This window comes from Pyrgilauda ruficollis, unplaced genomic scaffold (assembly GCF_017590135.1).
Source record: "Pyrgilauda ruficollis isolate IOZ18807 unplaced genomic scaffold, ASM1759013v1 scaffold4, whole genome shotgun sequence".
Taxonomy (NCBI): Eukaryota; Metazoa; Chordata; class Aves; order Passeriformes; family Passeridae; genus Pyrgilauda; species Pyrgilauda ruficollis.
The window spans coordinates 1,174,380-1,191,061 of record NW_024525489.1 but is presented as its reverse complement, the minus strand read 5'-3'; the positions used below and the strand labels follow the sequence as shown (position 1 = coordinate 1,191,061).

The window sequence follows — 16,682 nt, the reverse complement described above, 5'->3', positions numbered from 1 at the left end:
AAGCAGCAACTTGTTAACTCCCTGTAACTCAATCATGTGCAATTGTTTGCCCACTGCCTCGGGCTACACACAGACATTTGGTCTGCTAACAACTGCACCAGATGAAGACATTACTATCCCAAGCTATTTGTCATCACACATCTGCTGGAGATTATCATCTCCACAGCTCTGCTGGAGGAAAAAAATCATGTGAGCAGGCCCTAATATGGTTTGTACAAAACCAGCCAATTTAATTTAAATAGGTGAGTTGAGGTAACCAGGCTGGTTTTGCCCAAAGCTTATTAAAAAATCTGAAAAAAACCCCTTCTTTACTGGCAAAAAATAGGAGGTGAAAAAAAGAAAGCAGCTGGAAGAATTATCTATCACCTTTAAGCAGTGTAGTTGCTTTGGGGAGAAGACTGTTCCCATCCTAATAGAGAGATAAGGTAAACAGAGAACTTTTTCAAGGCTCTACAGGAGAAGGAAATGCAGCTTTTAAAAGAGCATTTTTTGGTACTGTTAATAACTTAAATAATGAATGGGAAAAGTATGTGTTCACAGATTAAATCCTATGTCTACAGGTGGCATAAATAGACAGATATATTGAATTGTATCAGTGTAATATGATCTATCCTGGTTCTAAGTTTTGATGCAGTACTATCCCCCTCCTTAACACCTGGTCCATTGGTAGCCATATCAACAATTCTCTACAACCTGATTACCTGGCCACTAGCAAAAGTTCCTGTTGGTTTGTACAGGATTAGACTATTATCATTAATGTTGACAGAAGAAACCTAAGACATTAAACTGAGTACAGTAAAGCTCATCCCAGACAGTATGATTCCACCACAATGAGACAGCTGCAGACCACTGCCACGCTTAGAGTTCCACACCTTTCTGATGTATCTACAGAGTAAGTTATTCCACAAGTCACTGATCTAATGTAATAAGGGTATTTCAATATTGTCTACATGCTGAGACAAGAACTGTGTTCAGTCATCCAAAAGGGGTAAGAAAAGTCACGGCAAGCATAGAAAAATGTGTTTATGTACATATCTCAATACACATATGAAAACCAGGAATAAGCTCTTCCAGAATGGCAAACAAAGAAGAAATACAGATACCTGAAAACTATACAAAAATGACTCAGAGAAATTCAGTCTTACTAAAAAAACAGATTAGACTGTATTCTAGATAAGTAACATAACTTTACAGAATGTCCAAAACTTGTCCACTGCTGCTGTTTCTCACTGCATTTAGCAACAAAGAGTAAGGCAAAATAAGGTCACAGCCACTGCTTTTCAGATGCATCTTTTTAAGGGGATTACTCATCTGAATTAGCTTCAGGTGTCCATATATTTTTATTATATATCTTGTACACAAGACTGCATGCTTTGAGGTTCTAAGACAACAAATGGTCTATTAAAAACAAGTTTTTTGTAGTTTGAAATATTTTTCTTAAGTCACTTCAATGTTCTATGGCAGACAGAGAGAATGGTGGTTTTCTGAAAGAGCACAGATAATTATTTTGAAATAACCTGACCCATTTGGATGAATCTGGACTGTGGCTTTATGTACGTTGTCATACATTGTAATATTAGTTTTTTTTAAGTAAGCTCTACTTGAACAATACAGATATTTTTTAGCAAATGCTGATTTTCAATCTTGAATTTACCACCTATAACTTCTACACAAACCTGCCACATACTTATTGGGATAAGAGACTATTAAGGTACTGTTAACTGGATGTGAAGAGAGGTTGAAGATCACTTCAGGTTTTGAAGGCCATTTTACAAATCTCTATTCTAGCTGCTTGTACAGGTAAACATCAGTTCCCAAGAGCTTCACTGGTCAGGAAAACAACTCTGTTTTATTTTGCTACAACATAAAAAAGATCCTAAAATGACTGAATATAATCTGTTTCTTACTGCTCACTTTATACCCACTTCAAACTCTCAGTTTTGTGTGAGCAGTCTGATAGTAAGAGTGCATTTATGGTGAAAATTCTATCTAAAGTTAAGTCATTCTAAAATTCAGAGTGAATATATCATTTAACAAGTAAACTTGTCAGAAAATCTATGCAGAAATTTTCAGAATTTTAATATAAAAGGTTTTATATACAAAGATAATCAAAATTTCTATAGATGAATAACTGACACTTCTGTAACCTATGTTTGAGAGCATGCAACCACAACTAGTATACAATTAAATAGATTCTTATTTAATATGCATATTTAAAAAAAATTGGTATCCTTTCCCAGGTAATCAGCAAGGTAAGTACCTAAGAATATTAAAAAACTTGGTCTGGGTGACCATATATATACTAAAATTCAACTGCCTGACAGAAAGTTGTCTCAAGTGGCACCATAGAATTACATGCTGATATAAATTTATTACAACTTTGTGATGAAAGTGATTTGATAGCACATTGCCATCTTTATAGGACGACATAAAAATTCTGTAAGGTGTTGTGCATAGCAAGAGAAACATTTCTGTAGTTTCTCATTTGAAAAAAGCTAGAATTAAAATAATTATTTGGTAGAATAGATTCAGCAGGCGACTTGTACATAAAAAAACTCCTCTAGAAACAGACTCCTAGATCAGCAAGTTCAGTCTTGAATTTTTTGTCTTTTGAGGGGAAGGAAAGAAGATGGAGAATAGAATTAGATTTGTTTTTAATAAGTCTTCACAATGAAATGTTTATTGTCAAAATACAAGAACAATTTAAGTGTTATAGTATTTGAGTTATCTTCTTGATTTCAGATATGCATAATATAATTTTATATATTCCCAGTGCTTAACTTACATGCCAGAAGCACAAACTTTACTTTGGCATCCATTTAATTTTGATGTTCTAAAGAGATTAAGTTTGGTAAGTGCAGTTGCATAGTCAACAAAAAGTCTAATACTCATATAGAAGGCAAAGATTATGCCATGCAAAAAATTCTTGAAAGTAAGTCACAAAAAACCCCAGAAGACCTTTGAAAATACCCCAAAAGAATAGTGTAAGTTTTACATAAAGATTTAAGGAATCAACAAATTCCTAAACTGTACTAAAGGCAAATACCACATTAAGTTACCTGCTGGCTGTTTTTACAGAGCTGTTCTTCTTGTGTCCCCTCTCTGAGCGGTTGTCTCGCAAGAGTTGAAGCTGTCAAAAAGAAAAACATGCTCAGAAGACTCTCACAGACAGTACCTTTATTTGCTTTATAGAATTTCTATCTGGACAATGCAGTTATTTCCTCTCTTGAGTGAATCTGTCAATAGCTTTCACCCATGACTTTTGACATTAGTAGAATTTTACAAGAATAGCTAATATGTAAATATATATATCCACTAATTTAAAATGCCTAAATAATTGAAAATGTAAGAATCAAAGCATTTTCAAAGCAAAATAGAAAGTTATGCAATTCACAATTTCACAATTAATTTATGTGTAGAATTTTATAATTTTCACAAATTCAATTTAAATTTTTGTAGTTTTACAATTAGAAGTGTTGGAGGATACTTAATTTACAAAAAAAATTGATCAAGTTAGCACTTGTTGTGTCTAGGCAGTTATGAAACAGTCATAAACTCTTCTAAGCCCCAGGAGCTTTAGTAATTTGCAAGCTGCAGAAAAAACAAAAACACAGTATTAAGGTTTCTTGTAATAGTGAGGAAGTAGGAGTAATGAAGGATTTGTTTAACTGAAATGATGACTCAGCTTCTGAAACAAGCTGTCTTTTATTTTTAGACAAGTAAGACTTTTCATTCAGATTATCTCCAACACTCAAAAGTCTATTTCCAGCATTATGATGTTTGTCAGATGAGTCAAGGTGCGCTAAGTGAAAAGCAACCATCAGAATACTATACTAAAGAAATTAAAACTGGACAGTATAAACCGTCCACAAATATTGTTTGAAATGTCTCATATATTGAAGAAAAAAAGAATGAAAGACTGTTGAGAAACAAAGTAGAGATAAATTGACCTAATATTCACAGCAAAGACACTTCAAAATCCCGCGGAAGTTAGGAAATTATCAACTTCAGTACCTGGCCAACCACATTTTAATGTCGTAAATGAGCACAGACTCTCCAAAAAATGCTACCAGTCCGAAAAACTGAACAATTTTTCTCCACTTTCTACAGCTTCCTTCTTGTACAAGGAATGCTTCTTGTAATTTCAACTATCTAGTTCTCAGATGCAGTAAAATAGTTGATTACTTAAATTTAGTGAGAATTTCATTGGTTGTCAAAATCACATCACCATTACACCATTTCTTTTCTTCTTCTGTCTTATAAAAAAGCTCAAACCCCTTACACACCAGTAACATCTATAAATCGTGACATCAGCTTTAGTTCACAATTCCTTATTAATCTGTAAGTTACAAATACAGTTAACTTCCAGAAAGCTCTGCCAACACAGCTCTTAGGAAAGATGAAAAAACCCACATAAAATACAAATTTACCTAAAATTTAGTATTATCTGAGAAAAACTGATTAATACATTCTATACTAGCTAAGCAGACATTTCGCATCTTCTAGGCTGAAAATCAGTGCTGGCATGTATGATATAAATTAATGTACTTCTTGTTGTAGAAATTTCCTTATTTTGCAGCTTAGAATCTTTTCAGAAAGTAAGCAGTACAACTTCAATTAACTCCCTTACATGAGACAATCAAGATTCCAAAAAAAAAAAATTAAAAATTACTTAAATTCATAGTAATTAATTCTTTTTTAGGTGTTTCTTCAACTAGGAAAATGATTGCAAAATAAAGACCATTAAATATGAATTATATAAAGCTATCTACTTAGAGGTTAAGTGTCAGTCAGCTTATTGTAACATGCTGGAATCTCACAATTTACAGCTAAAACTACTATGTTCTATCTACTCTGGCAGTTTGGGGTAAGCAGTATTGCATGCTCTGGAGTTCAAAAGAAAGGGGAGGGAACAAGAACGATCTAAACTATGACTTACTGGAGCTACAAGTATTCATGATGGATCATCCTAAAATGAACCTTTCAAGGACTCTTCAGATTTTACTTCTTTTTGAAGTTTCAAATCTATTTACATTTGAAAAAGTATCAGCAAACTGGGAGAGATCTAAGGAAAGCAATTGTTATATAGATTTTTTCCAACTTAAAGAAATGGAACATTTGTGTTAAATTTCAATGCACTGATGATATATTCAGCTACTTTTACTGAATATATGAAGTTAACTACACATTTATTTTCACATTTTATAGTTTTGGACAGTAAGTTCTGTTTAGACCATTCTACCATTCATAAAGACAGGTCTCCATGTCTGAAGAGAAGCTAAAGAACTAAGTGCTAATCAAGTATTAAATATGACTTCACATTCCTGCAACTATATCTCTAGGCTTGTATCTCCCAGGGACTGCACTGCAGGGGCTCAGCAAACAAACTAATAAGGTATTTTCACCAATATCTGCACCACAATGGAGATTTAACAGCTCTTGTTTTTCTGCTGTAGTCATTGTAACGAATGAAATGCAGAAAAATGGAACTGAAGAAGCCTCCCCCCCTGCACAACTTGTTCTGTATTTCTTGATTTTGGGAGCAAAATTTTTTGCTTCCCAGCATTTTGAAAAAGGTAACATTTGGAGATACCACAATTGACGAAATTATTTAAAAAAATCAGAATTTTTACTTGAACGTTAAAACCTGAAGAAAACTTAAGTGAAATTAAGGCACTAATTAAAGAGTTTTAATTAAGAGAATTTTGGAAATACACTGCTGTATGTTTGCTCACAAGAAGACATGAAATTATACCTCTTTTATTTACAATTTCTTAAAATATTAGCCCACTACCTCTGTAGAAGAGGTAGTTAAAGTTCTTCATACATCCCAAGTAAACTGTTCTGGATCAAAGCAGTTCTTACCTGGCTATGTTCCTTCCTAGCCCCAGGGCTAAACCAATGACTGTGAGAGAAAAAGAAAAGACAGGTTTAACAATATAACTAACAAAGCACATGCTGTCATATGACCAGTCTGTGCGTGCTTTTGGGTATTTTATTGCCTGCCAGGAAAATACAGCCTTTGGCAATGGTTTATTTTAATGGGCTATTTTTATTGAACTCCCTAAGTTTGTAACAGTTCTGAAAGAATGCATCACAGATTTAACTTCAAAGTAGCTGATGGCTTTGAAGGTAATTATATTTTGTCAAACAAGCTAAAATAATACGTAAATGATGGTATTTTAATACATTACAATGCACATGCCATAAATTAGAGTAATGCCATATTTAGTACTGAAGTGGTACTTATTAATGATTATAGCTGAAAAGGCTTCAAAATAGTTTGGACTACCTGATAGCTGTTAATGTATTATTTCACTAACTGAGGTCTGAGTTTGAATCTAAAGTGAAATGCCAAGTCTAAAAACCCAGTGGCTTCGTATACAACTTCAAAACCATGACTACTGGCAGCCTTATTTCACAGAGATGGAAATTCAGAGTAAGATTTTGACACACAGGGCTGTCACAATGTGTCTCTTCCCTCAACAGCAGTAAAAGCATAATACTGGTTCACATACACACTGTGGTCACAATGAACTGAATTACCATCTGAATGGAGCTGTAGCAAGCATCATACAAAACTGCATACTTGCAAAATTAAAAGAAGACAGAAAAAAAAAAGCCCCTACAACAAGGGGGATCTCAAGTTACATGTAGCATCTACATACTGTTTGTGTAAGCAAGCAATAAGTTTTGGTCAAAGGATAAAATAATTCCATCCATCACAATACTGCACAAAAAAGTACATCCCCACTATCTGCTATTATGCTTGCATGTTCCTCTAGTAGTGTAACCAAAGAATACAGCTTAACCTAGCCATGCTTTTTCTGAAACAGTTCAATTCAATATAATTTAGTCCGATTTTCTCCCCTAAGCAGCCATATAATGACACTTAAATTTTTTACTTTAATTAATATACTGAGATGTTGTAGAGTGCTTTTATACTTCGTAATACATTGTAGTAGTTTTGGTTTTGTATCCCCTACACCAAATGGTGTATCCTTTTTTGTACCCCCTTCCTCTACCTGTGTAATCATTCTCCTGTGTTGAGATCATCCTCCAAATCCCCGCCCTGGCTCTCTGTCAGTCACTCAGCATCCCATCCCCTCTATCTAGAACTTTCGGTCCAAGTCGTCGAGTGATTAGTCCGAGGCCAGGGGTCAGCCCCCCAAGTATTATTTTATATGCTATCCCAAATGTCCATCCCTAAGGTTGCATCCCTGGAGGGTCTTTATTGGTCAGCAAATGTATCTACCTTCGGTCTCCTTCCCCCCTGTAAATGTAACCTTGAGATTCCTTTTGTTTTACTCTGAGCAAGGTGCATCACTGACTGAGAAGATTCCAATTCCATGGAATTATCTGCTTTTAATCTCTTTTATTTTCAAGTCACAAATCTAAAAGTTTTGTGGCTTTCTATCACTCAGCTTTTCAGAGTTTGATAATGAGCAGGCAACCCTCTCATTCCTGCATAAAAGACCAGCTGTCACCAGAACATCCATACTGCTTTTTCTACTTTTAAGGTGACTAAGGAAAAGGAGCTGGAAATAAAAAAGTAATTACAGCAATGAAGTCAAAAGTATACCTTGAGACAAAGTAAACATCTATATATTTTGGACACAAAACATTCATCAACTGCATTCAATAGTTCAAAATCTGGTGAAAACTGGGAGATTTTATATACACGCAACTTTGATGCTGGGAGTGGATGGAAAGTAAAAACATCACATTTGCAAGTGATTTAAGAAATAAAGTCACAATTGTTCAGGGGCTGATGAAAATCAGAAATATAATGGGTTAAATTTAAATTCTACACAGATGTTTGTCTGTCTCGGACCAGTGTGAACAGCAAACGCTCAAGGAGGAGCAGCAAACTGGGGTATCCTCCACATAAACTCTTGTGGACTGTGCCAATCCAGTTGATTACAGACTAAATGATCAGTAAAAGCATATTTCTAGTGAAAAAGTACATCAAAGTAATTGGAATGCACCTCATATTTAGATATTAAAAACCCTTCAAAAAGATTAAGACCTTTTTTAACGGGGAAGACACATCACACTAATTTTTAACTTTTTGCCCATTCCCTTAATATTATTTGTCTGCTTGTTTCTTTTAAAATAAGCAAAAGTAAAGCCCATAAAGTAAAGCCCAGTTGAATTACTACTTGGTAGTAATAACGTAGGTAGAAATAACTTATGAAATCAAAACCTCTTGAATTTACACACACTTTATCAAGTTATGAAATGAAACAGGTGGATTAGTGGTGTAAAACGGTACTGAGGAGCAGATGTCTGTAGTATCTCTGCTTTGGAAAGTTTTGTTTTAAACTGTGGATGATGTATTTAGTAGCAGTTAGAACATATGAATGTATCTCCAAATATACTATTTCCTCATCGTGTATGTCTGTGTTTTAGAGTTTTGATTTGAAAAATAAAGGAAAATGTGATCCTCAAAGTATTCAAAAGATGTAACCAATAAATAATGCTGTTAAGTGTTGTCAGCTGAAGAGAATAAGAGTTTACAATAATGACACACTAGAGTAACTAAACAAAGTGAATTACACTCCCTATTTACAGGTATTTAAACAATGAATTCAATATATTTTTGTGAAAATTATGATAAACTTCTTCCTCACATGAAAGACTAGAAGATGTGATGCCTATGTATTTTCATACATGCCATTTTTGCTATCCAGCCTTAAACAAATTTGTATTTTAGGAAAGGATACTTAGAAAGTTAATAAAAACATACTTACAAAGCACTGAATTTCATGTTTCCTTAAGAAACATAAAAAATGAACTAAAAAGGATTGTAAGTACTCTTATTAAATAAAGACCATCACATAACTGAGCTGAGGCTCTCATCACAAGAGATGTTTGTGCAGTTTTAAAATGTGGCTTTGGGGCAGAGGTACCATTGTGAAGCTAATAACAACAAAAAAAATTATAAATCCCATCACTGATACTCACTCATGGTGAAGAGAATCCTGGGACAAGTGAACTGTTTTCCTGCTACCTCCTGGTCCTGGAATTATCTAATGGAAACATGAAGGAAAGAAGAAGTCCTTGAATAATGGGGCAGCATATGCACAAAATGATTGCTTATTAAGAAAATACATCAAAAACAATAAATACAAAATAGATACAGTATACTTGATACAGTAATCAGCAATATCTGCAATTTTTCAGTTAAGTCTGAGTGCAGAAAGTGCTATATAAGATTAGGGAAAATCCTTTATGAACAATTTTGATTGGATGTCAGACATGAAGGCATTTACAAATTTCAAGGACCTAAGCTACTTTTCTGTATAGCCCATGAACTACTTTATCTCCAAAGAAGGAAAGTTAGATGTTTTGAAAATCAATATACTGTCCTTATTTATGGCTCATACAGCAATACATTTATTAAAAAAACAACCCTCCCCACACTAAGCTTTTGAAATTCAAGTGTACATGCGATAGAAAGCAAAGGTAAAATAATTTTTACCAAATTGCAATGTAGTCCTTGTCTAGTGTTTTATACATACTGTAAGCTGAAATATGTGATATCCTCAACTGAAGAATGATCTTCAGAATGCACGAGGGCATGTGCAGACTTTTGCAGGTGATGACATTCTGATATTGCTCAAGAAAGGATTCAAACAGCTTTGCTTTTATTTTTGCAAAATGCTTAATTCATGTGCACAGGTAGATAAGTAAAAGCAGAAGAATAAGAGACAACTCATGATACACATGCTCAAGGAACTAGACCAGCAGGCAAACTATTCCTGATGGAAAGAATGAAGAAGTAAACTTTCCATCCTTGGAGACAATTTTATAGTCAGGAGATAACCAGAAGAGGGAATGAAGTCAGATGTTCTTGCAGGTTTGACAGGAGACCACAAAAACTCACTGGTAATACATTTATATGGCTCAGGCTTGCCAAAAGTGAATAAGCTGGAGATTCATGGATAAAAGCAGCCCACTCATTATTATAAGAACAATGAGCTCAACTCCAAAAGTAAAACCTCCCTATTAATCTGGTGTTGTAATGGAGAAAAGGCAGGGCAGTCAGAACTCCAAGTCTGGAAGACTTTCAAAGAATGCTCACTGAATAATTTGAGAGTTCCACATGGTCAAAGTATTTGACCATAATCTCCTTCTTTGACCTGAAGAATGATGTCACTCTGGGCTGAATTGAGAAACAATAAAGTGCTATCACTTTTCTGTCTGAGGGGGATAAAAAAGCATTGGTAATACCTTACCTCTGAAAAATCTATGCAAACATACAAATCATAGTAGAGGAAATCACGACAGCTACATAGGAGAACAGCACCTACTGCTTTACTCCCTTTTGGAATTTACTGTTTTACTAGACTGATCAAGGCTTTACACAGCCATGGGATGAGAATAAAACACTGACCAAATGCTACTGCTTCAATGTCATAGTTCATCTAATAATAAAACTGAGAAATGGTCATTCACAAAGACAGACCTGGAAATATAAGCCAGTATTTTAATATGTAATTTCCAAATTTTAAGATTAATAACTAAACTGTTACTTTAAAACTACAGGTAAGCATGCAGCTCAGCTCTTGAGAGTAATATCCTGCATTAATCTCAAAATGAGGTTTTCATGCTATTCCAGTCAGTATCCCTGGAATATAGTAATCCATTTTCTACACTGTGGCTATAAGAAAAGTGGACTGTGCCTATGTCATGCTTTGTTAGAGGTTCATGATCACATTATCTCATGGTGGACCTGACACTTTTATTCAGTTTACAGTATGTTCTGTGTACAGGCAACTTATTTCCTTTGCCAGGGGTGCTGACAACCTTTTCCACACTATATTAATCTTGTTTACAGACTTTATCTTGGTACAAATATCAGAAAACTGAACTTTTTATCTCAGAGAGAAAATAAACAACATGTTGACAGAAGCAAAAGCTATTTTCTGGACTAAAATTGGTTGTTTACCTGCAGCCATACTTATGGAAACAAGTTTACGTTTCCAGCTTACTCAAAATACATAATCTGAAATTTAATAAGCATGGAAATTTCAAGAAAATTCACTTGATAAATTGCCAGTTTTAAAATAATACAGAAACCACAGAAGTAGGTTTTTCCACCAATTTATATGAGAATATGAACTTGCTTGGAATACAGTTACAAGTGATCACCAAGTACAGTATTCAGGTTTCTCCTGCACACCCCAGATGGCTTCAGCTACCATGCAGCCACAGAATGTTTATAAAACTAAACTCACAAGGTACACACATAGACACCTTTGCATAAAACTCGCTGCTAATTACTCTAAGACTCCCAATATGTTAATGCAAATTAATTCCTGTTTGCAAAACTTACCGAGGCTATAAAAAGCTAAACCAAATCTCATTGCCCACCTTCATCTGCTACCTCACCATTACAAAAATCTTCAGTATTAATAAAGTTCAGGGTCATTTTTTGAAACTTTTACTCTCTTCTGGCTACAAGTCCTTTCACCACCGCTTGAATAAGATGACAATGTGATGGCTGCATCCTGTTCATAGAATCCCTGAGACACAGGTACTCCAACCCAGAGACAAAGTACTCCTGATTTGCAAAGACTTCTTTGCCTGAGAAATTATGACCTAAACTAATGGACACGGAAAAAAGAAAAAGTATTCAACTATAAGGGGTTCTGCCTCAGAATACACAACACCATCTACTGCTGCCCAAAATCACAGTTGGAAAAGGTCCCCAGGACCATCAAGTCCAACCTTCAACTGAGTACCACCACACCCAGTAAGCTGTATCAAGAAGTGACTCATTTGTTCATTCTTTGAATACCTCCCGGCATGGCAATTCCACCATTTTCCTGGGCAGCCTGCTCTAATTCTTAACCACTATCAGTCAGGAAATTTTTCCTAATATCCAACCTGATGCCCCCCTGCAAGATACTACACATGACAAAAGATGGTGGGATTAAACACAAAAAGGACAAGAAAGTCAGAAGGACCTCACTCTGACTAAAATAATACTAAGCACCTCAACAGTCATTTGAAAATGCCAATAATAGAGAATAGAGCATTTTGGCTGGAAGGAACCTACAGTGAACATCTTGACCAATTCAAGGCTGACCAATTTAGAGCGCATTGTTATGGGCATTGTCCAAAAACACCAACCAGTTTGGGGCATCATCCACGTCTCTCAGAATCCTGCTTCAGTGTTTGAACACACCCTTGGTAAAGAAATGCTTCCTGATGTCTGAACCTCCCCTGGAGTAGCTCTGCACCATTCACACACATTTTATCACTGGGTCCCAGACGTAAGAGGCCATCAATACTTCCCCTCCTCAGGAAGCTTCAAGAGGTCACCCCTCAGTCTCCTTTCCTCCAATCCAGACAAGCCTGGAGCCCTCAGCCACAGCTCACAGGACATGCCTTCCAGTGCTGTCAACAGCCTTGTTCTCTCCTTTGGACACGTTCAAGGACCTTCACATCCTTCTTCAACTGTGGAGCCCAGAACCACACCCAGCACTGGAGGGGAGGCTGCACCAGCGCTGGATCCTGTGAGATCATTCCCCCTTCTGAGTGGCTCACACCACTAAGGAACAGGGAGCAAAGTGCCTACAGCTCAGTCACAGGGTGCTTGAACACTACCACTTACTTTATATGAACAGGCTAAGGGGTGTCCAAGATTGGAGAAGTAAAACAAAGAATCAATTTAGTGGATCAATTTATGCATCTCCTAATTAAATATGATGGTGCTATTTTAATTTACATATGCTGTAGTTTAAAGAAAAGCTACTACCATGCACCAAGAAAAACCCACAACACATTAATGCACAAAAATGTTACACTGTCACTTAACAATTATGCTTACTTTTCATTTGAAGTATATTTTAATGTTCAGTTACTGAATAGCCCATGAAAAATCATAAATTATTTTTTAAAGACATCTATGATACAAAGCTCCCAATTATGGATGTGTTCAAGACTCAATATTTTCTTAATATTTTAAATAGTATAAACTAATATGCATACTCATCCACTCTTGTCCCTTATTTTTTCCCATGTTACCACACAATCAAGCGAGCAAGTAGATTTCCTCTTCATAATTTATGTTTATCTTAGGGCATAATATATTTGAAAAACACAAACTATGTCCTATTCATAACTGTTCCTCAGATATATTTTCTATTACTGAAAAAGTAAATTTCTCACAGGTTAAGTAGTTTTTAAACACCGAAAGTGACATTTTTTGCTTTTGAATTAGATTTTATGCCAAGCACTCGATAGCATGTGCAATGAAAAGATAGTACTGAGCTCATTTTTTACAGGATGTTATTTCCTTGCCATGATTTGGTAGACTTGGCAGTGCTAGGTTTATGGCTGGACTCGCTCTTTCTTACAGGTCCTTTCTAATCTAAACGAGTCTATGATGCGCTTTAAAAAGCCACATAAATAATTATGTGAGTATTTGACTTGAAGGCTTAGCTTAGTTGTCACAATATGTCACATTCATAGCAGGGAAAACCAGTAAAATTTCAGTAAAATTTTGCTGGACACTAATCACACAAATAAGCTAGCTGCTTTCCTAGATGAAAGAACAGGTTGCCTTTTTTGCCTTTTCTGCTCTGTAAAGTAACTGCTGTGATCAACTACAGCTTAAAAAGGTCCATAGCAAACTCAATTTTCTCAGGGAGGATTTTGTGCAAAGAAGTTGTTTTCCAAAACGAAATGCAACTAAAATCAATCCTGGAGAACAGGATTTTGCAGGAAATTACAGCATGACAATGTCAAATTCATAATTCACTGATCTGCAACTGTAACTTTGTAGGAAATTAAATCAAACTATATCAAGGGAAGAAATAGAGTAAAACCTATTACCCACATTTTGTTGCACTGATTAAAAGCAATACCTTATTATTTTCAGCAACTATTCAGTATTACTCATTTTTTATCCCTTCTACACTAGGGACCTTGGAAAGTACACTAAACAAAGTTCTGGATTTAAAATACATCTTTAAAAAATACAGACACACATTTGACTTGGAGCAATATAGAAAATGATGAAAACACAAATAGCTTTCACAGTATACATTACTGGAACATGGCTATAATCTGGCTTGACATTACCATTACACTGGTAATGCTTTCCCTCTGAAAGCACACTCTTGCTGAAGGGCCCAAACTGACCATCCCAGAGAAGCATCTCTTTAATGTACAGATTACCTTTAAGTGATGCTCAGTCAAACTCTACAAAGTCTCCATGAAGTCATGGCTCACTGGCAGAATAGTTCTACACCAGTTTCTTGCTATTTGAGTCATATTTCTTTAACCTCTTACTGACGCAGTGTGCAAAAATCAATGGATCATTGCCATTCTGCTTGCAAAATACATGCAAGTGATAGGGAAAGAAAAAAAAAAAGGAAAAAAAATAGGTCAAAGACATGGATTTTAATCCTAAAGCAAACAGGAACCTCCCTGTACAAGTTTTACAGTTTTCCCTTAAGGCATTTTAAAAAAAAGAAAAAAAAAGAATTAGTAAGTTTCTTGGCGTGACAGAATTTGTCCCAGCTCCCAAATCTCTCCAGCGATTTCACACACTGTTAAGAGTTTTCTCTACATTTCTTTTCACACAGCTGATCAAACTGCCTCTGTCTCTTGATATACAGCTTTCAACGAAATGATTAACAGATGAATACCATGAGAATATCAGAGACTAAAAGAAGAAAACTCTACTATTCAACCTAGCTACTTCAGAAAAAAATGGGAAATTGAAATCCCATGTATAAAAGCAAATAAGGGAATTTCTTTGTAAACTTTTGCTATTTCACAGTTTTTCTCTACTATTTTTAGGATAAAACCTGAATTTGAAGTTAAATAAATGTAAGTTTAAAACAAAAAATATACTTTTTTGAAAATAGACTGCCCTGGGTGTAACACTTCCTGTTTGTTTTAAATTGTAACATTAACCGAAAATATCACACACCATGTTTTGTCCTGAATCTTTGTCAAACGGACCAGTTTTTACACACTATTGAATAGGCAGATTAAGTTTAATGATGCACTGTAATAATATATATTAGTGCATTCCTGCTGTCTTTAGGTGTGTAATACAGCAACACTGGAGGAGCTATTAGAGGAAATAATACTAATATATAATGTAACAGAAAAAACTGGTATATGGGGAAAGTATCAGGTAAACTGAGAATTGTAAGTCTCCCATCTGCAAGGAATTCAGTAGGAGAGTTTCTTCTGAGATTCCTAATATTTAATATGAAATAGTACTGTGTGGCGCTATGCCTCCAATAACAGCTCACAACACTGCAAAAATGGACTAACTTAAAAGTCTCAGGAAGAAAATATAAACCAGAAATTTGTAGTTTTTATATTCAAATTAAACCAAAATTTAATTTAATTTAATATAAAAATCTAATTTAATTTTAAATTTGCCTTCTAAAAAGGCAAATGTAAGATTCTCCTGACTGCAAAAACACAATAGCACCATTATTTCAGTATTTTATATCAGGAAAGGGGAAATATTTAGGGCAGCTGTGAAACAAAACATTGGCAAGAAGTTTGTTACTCCAATACTCTGTAAATAGCTGGTATTTAACAAATTTAATCTTAAATAAACCAGATTTACCTTATTTAGGAAATGGAGCCAATAATTAAATGCTGCAATAATATGCTGCATAAATATATATATGTATATAATCTTTATGGTGATATTCTAGCTGTCTGTTTAGATAGAAAACTTATTCTTAGATGAAATCTTCACTAAATCAACAGGATTTTTATTTCAGTAGTGTTGGGACTGTACCCTTATTAGTTCAGAATAACCTAAAATGCTGAAATAATGTTTTACCTTGTAAAATTATCATCAATAAGTAAGTTGCCCAAACAGTAATATAGGGAGGAGGAAGTAACAGAGCAGCAATTAGGCAACTAGCCTTGATCTGGGAGATGCTGGCTACATTTGGAAAAAACAAGAAAACATTTAAACAAGACCCTCCTTTCCCTTCCCCCCAAAAGAGTTCTGTAACAGTGTTTCCTTACTTTGTTAAAGTAATATAATATAATGACAGTAAAGATTATACCAACAACAAAGGATGTCATCAAAGCATTTGATTTGAGTCTGCTTGAAGTACTGAAGGTGATTGTTATTCCTGCTGCCGTGGGACTTATTAGAGGAAACAGAAAAACATCAATATTTAATGCGCTTCCATATCTGAGCAGAATTCCTCCTAGCAGAGCCCTTTGCAGGTACCAGTTGTACAAAGCCAGTTCATGGCAGCCTGAGCTGGCTGGGTGTGGATTCAAACCCCAAGCACACAACAAAACCCCCAGTTCCAAGTCGCTGCCCGGCTTCAGTCGCAAGCTGTGAGTGGCCTCTACTGGCTGACCAAAGGCTACAGGAGTCACCAATTTTCTGCTCCGAGTTACAGTGTGGAGAGAAACGGAACAGAAAGAATATGTTTGTCAGTGCTACACCATTCACTTAGAGTAGGGCTAAAAACGAGCAGCAAACACAAGGTGAGTGATACAACAGACAGTGGGAAAAATGCCTTTAATACCAGTGCTCCCAAATCTGTCCAAATACACGCTGCAAATAGCACATGCAGTAGTCTAGTTTCCAAAATGACAATGGAATTCAGCAGGATGTACTTTGCTAGCTCTTAAGGTGGACAAAAACCTGAAACTCAGTAGTGTGTAAT

The 16,682-nt window shown here is 35.3% G+C and overlaps 1 protein-coding gene across 2 annotated transcripts in view; it reads right to left on the bottom strand.

Annotated features, from left to right (window-relative positions):
• GPATCH2 (G-patch domain containing 2) overlaps positions 1–16,682 on the bottom strand; it is a 118,445-nt gene that overhangs the window by 26,419 nt on the left and 75,344 nt on the right. The window contains exons 6-8 of one of the 2 annotated variants that reach the window (XM_041477250.1): positions 8,968–9,032; positions 5,866–5,905; positions 3,060–3,130 (exon numbers count right to left, since the gene is read on the bottom strand). In XM_041477250.1, the coding sequence (XP_041333184.1) occupies positions 3,060–3,130; positions 5,866–5,905; positions 8,968–9,032 (176 nt within the window). The remainder of the gene's footprint in view (positions 1–3,059; positions 3,131–5,865; positions 5,906–8,967; positions 9,033–16,682) is intronic. The other variant, XR_005955952.1, reaches the window with a different exon arrangement.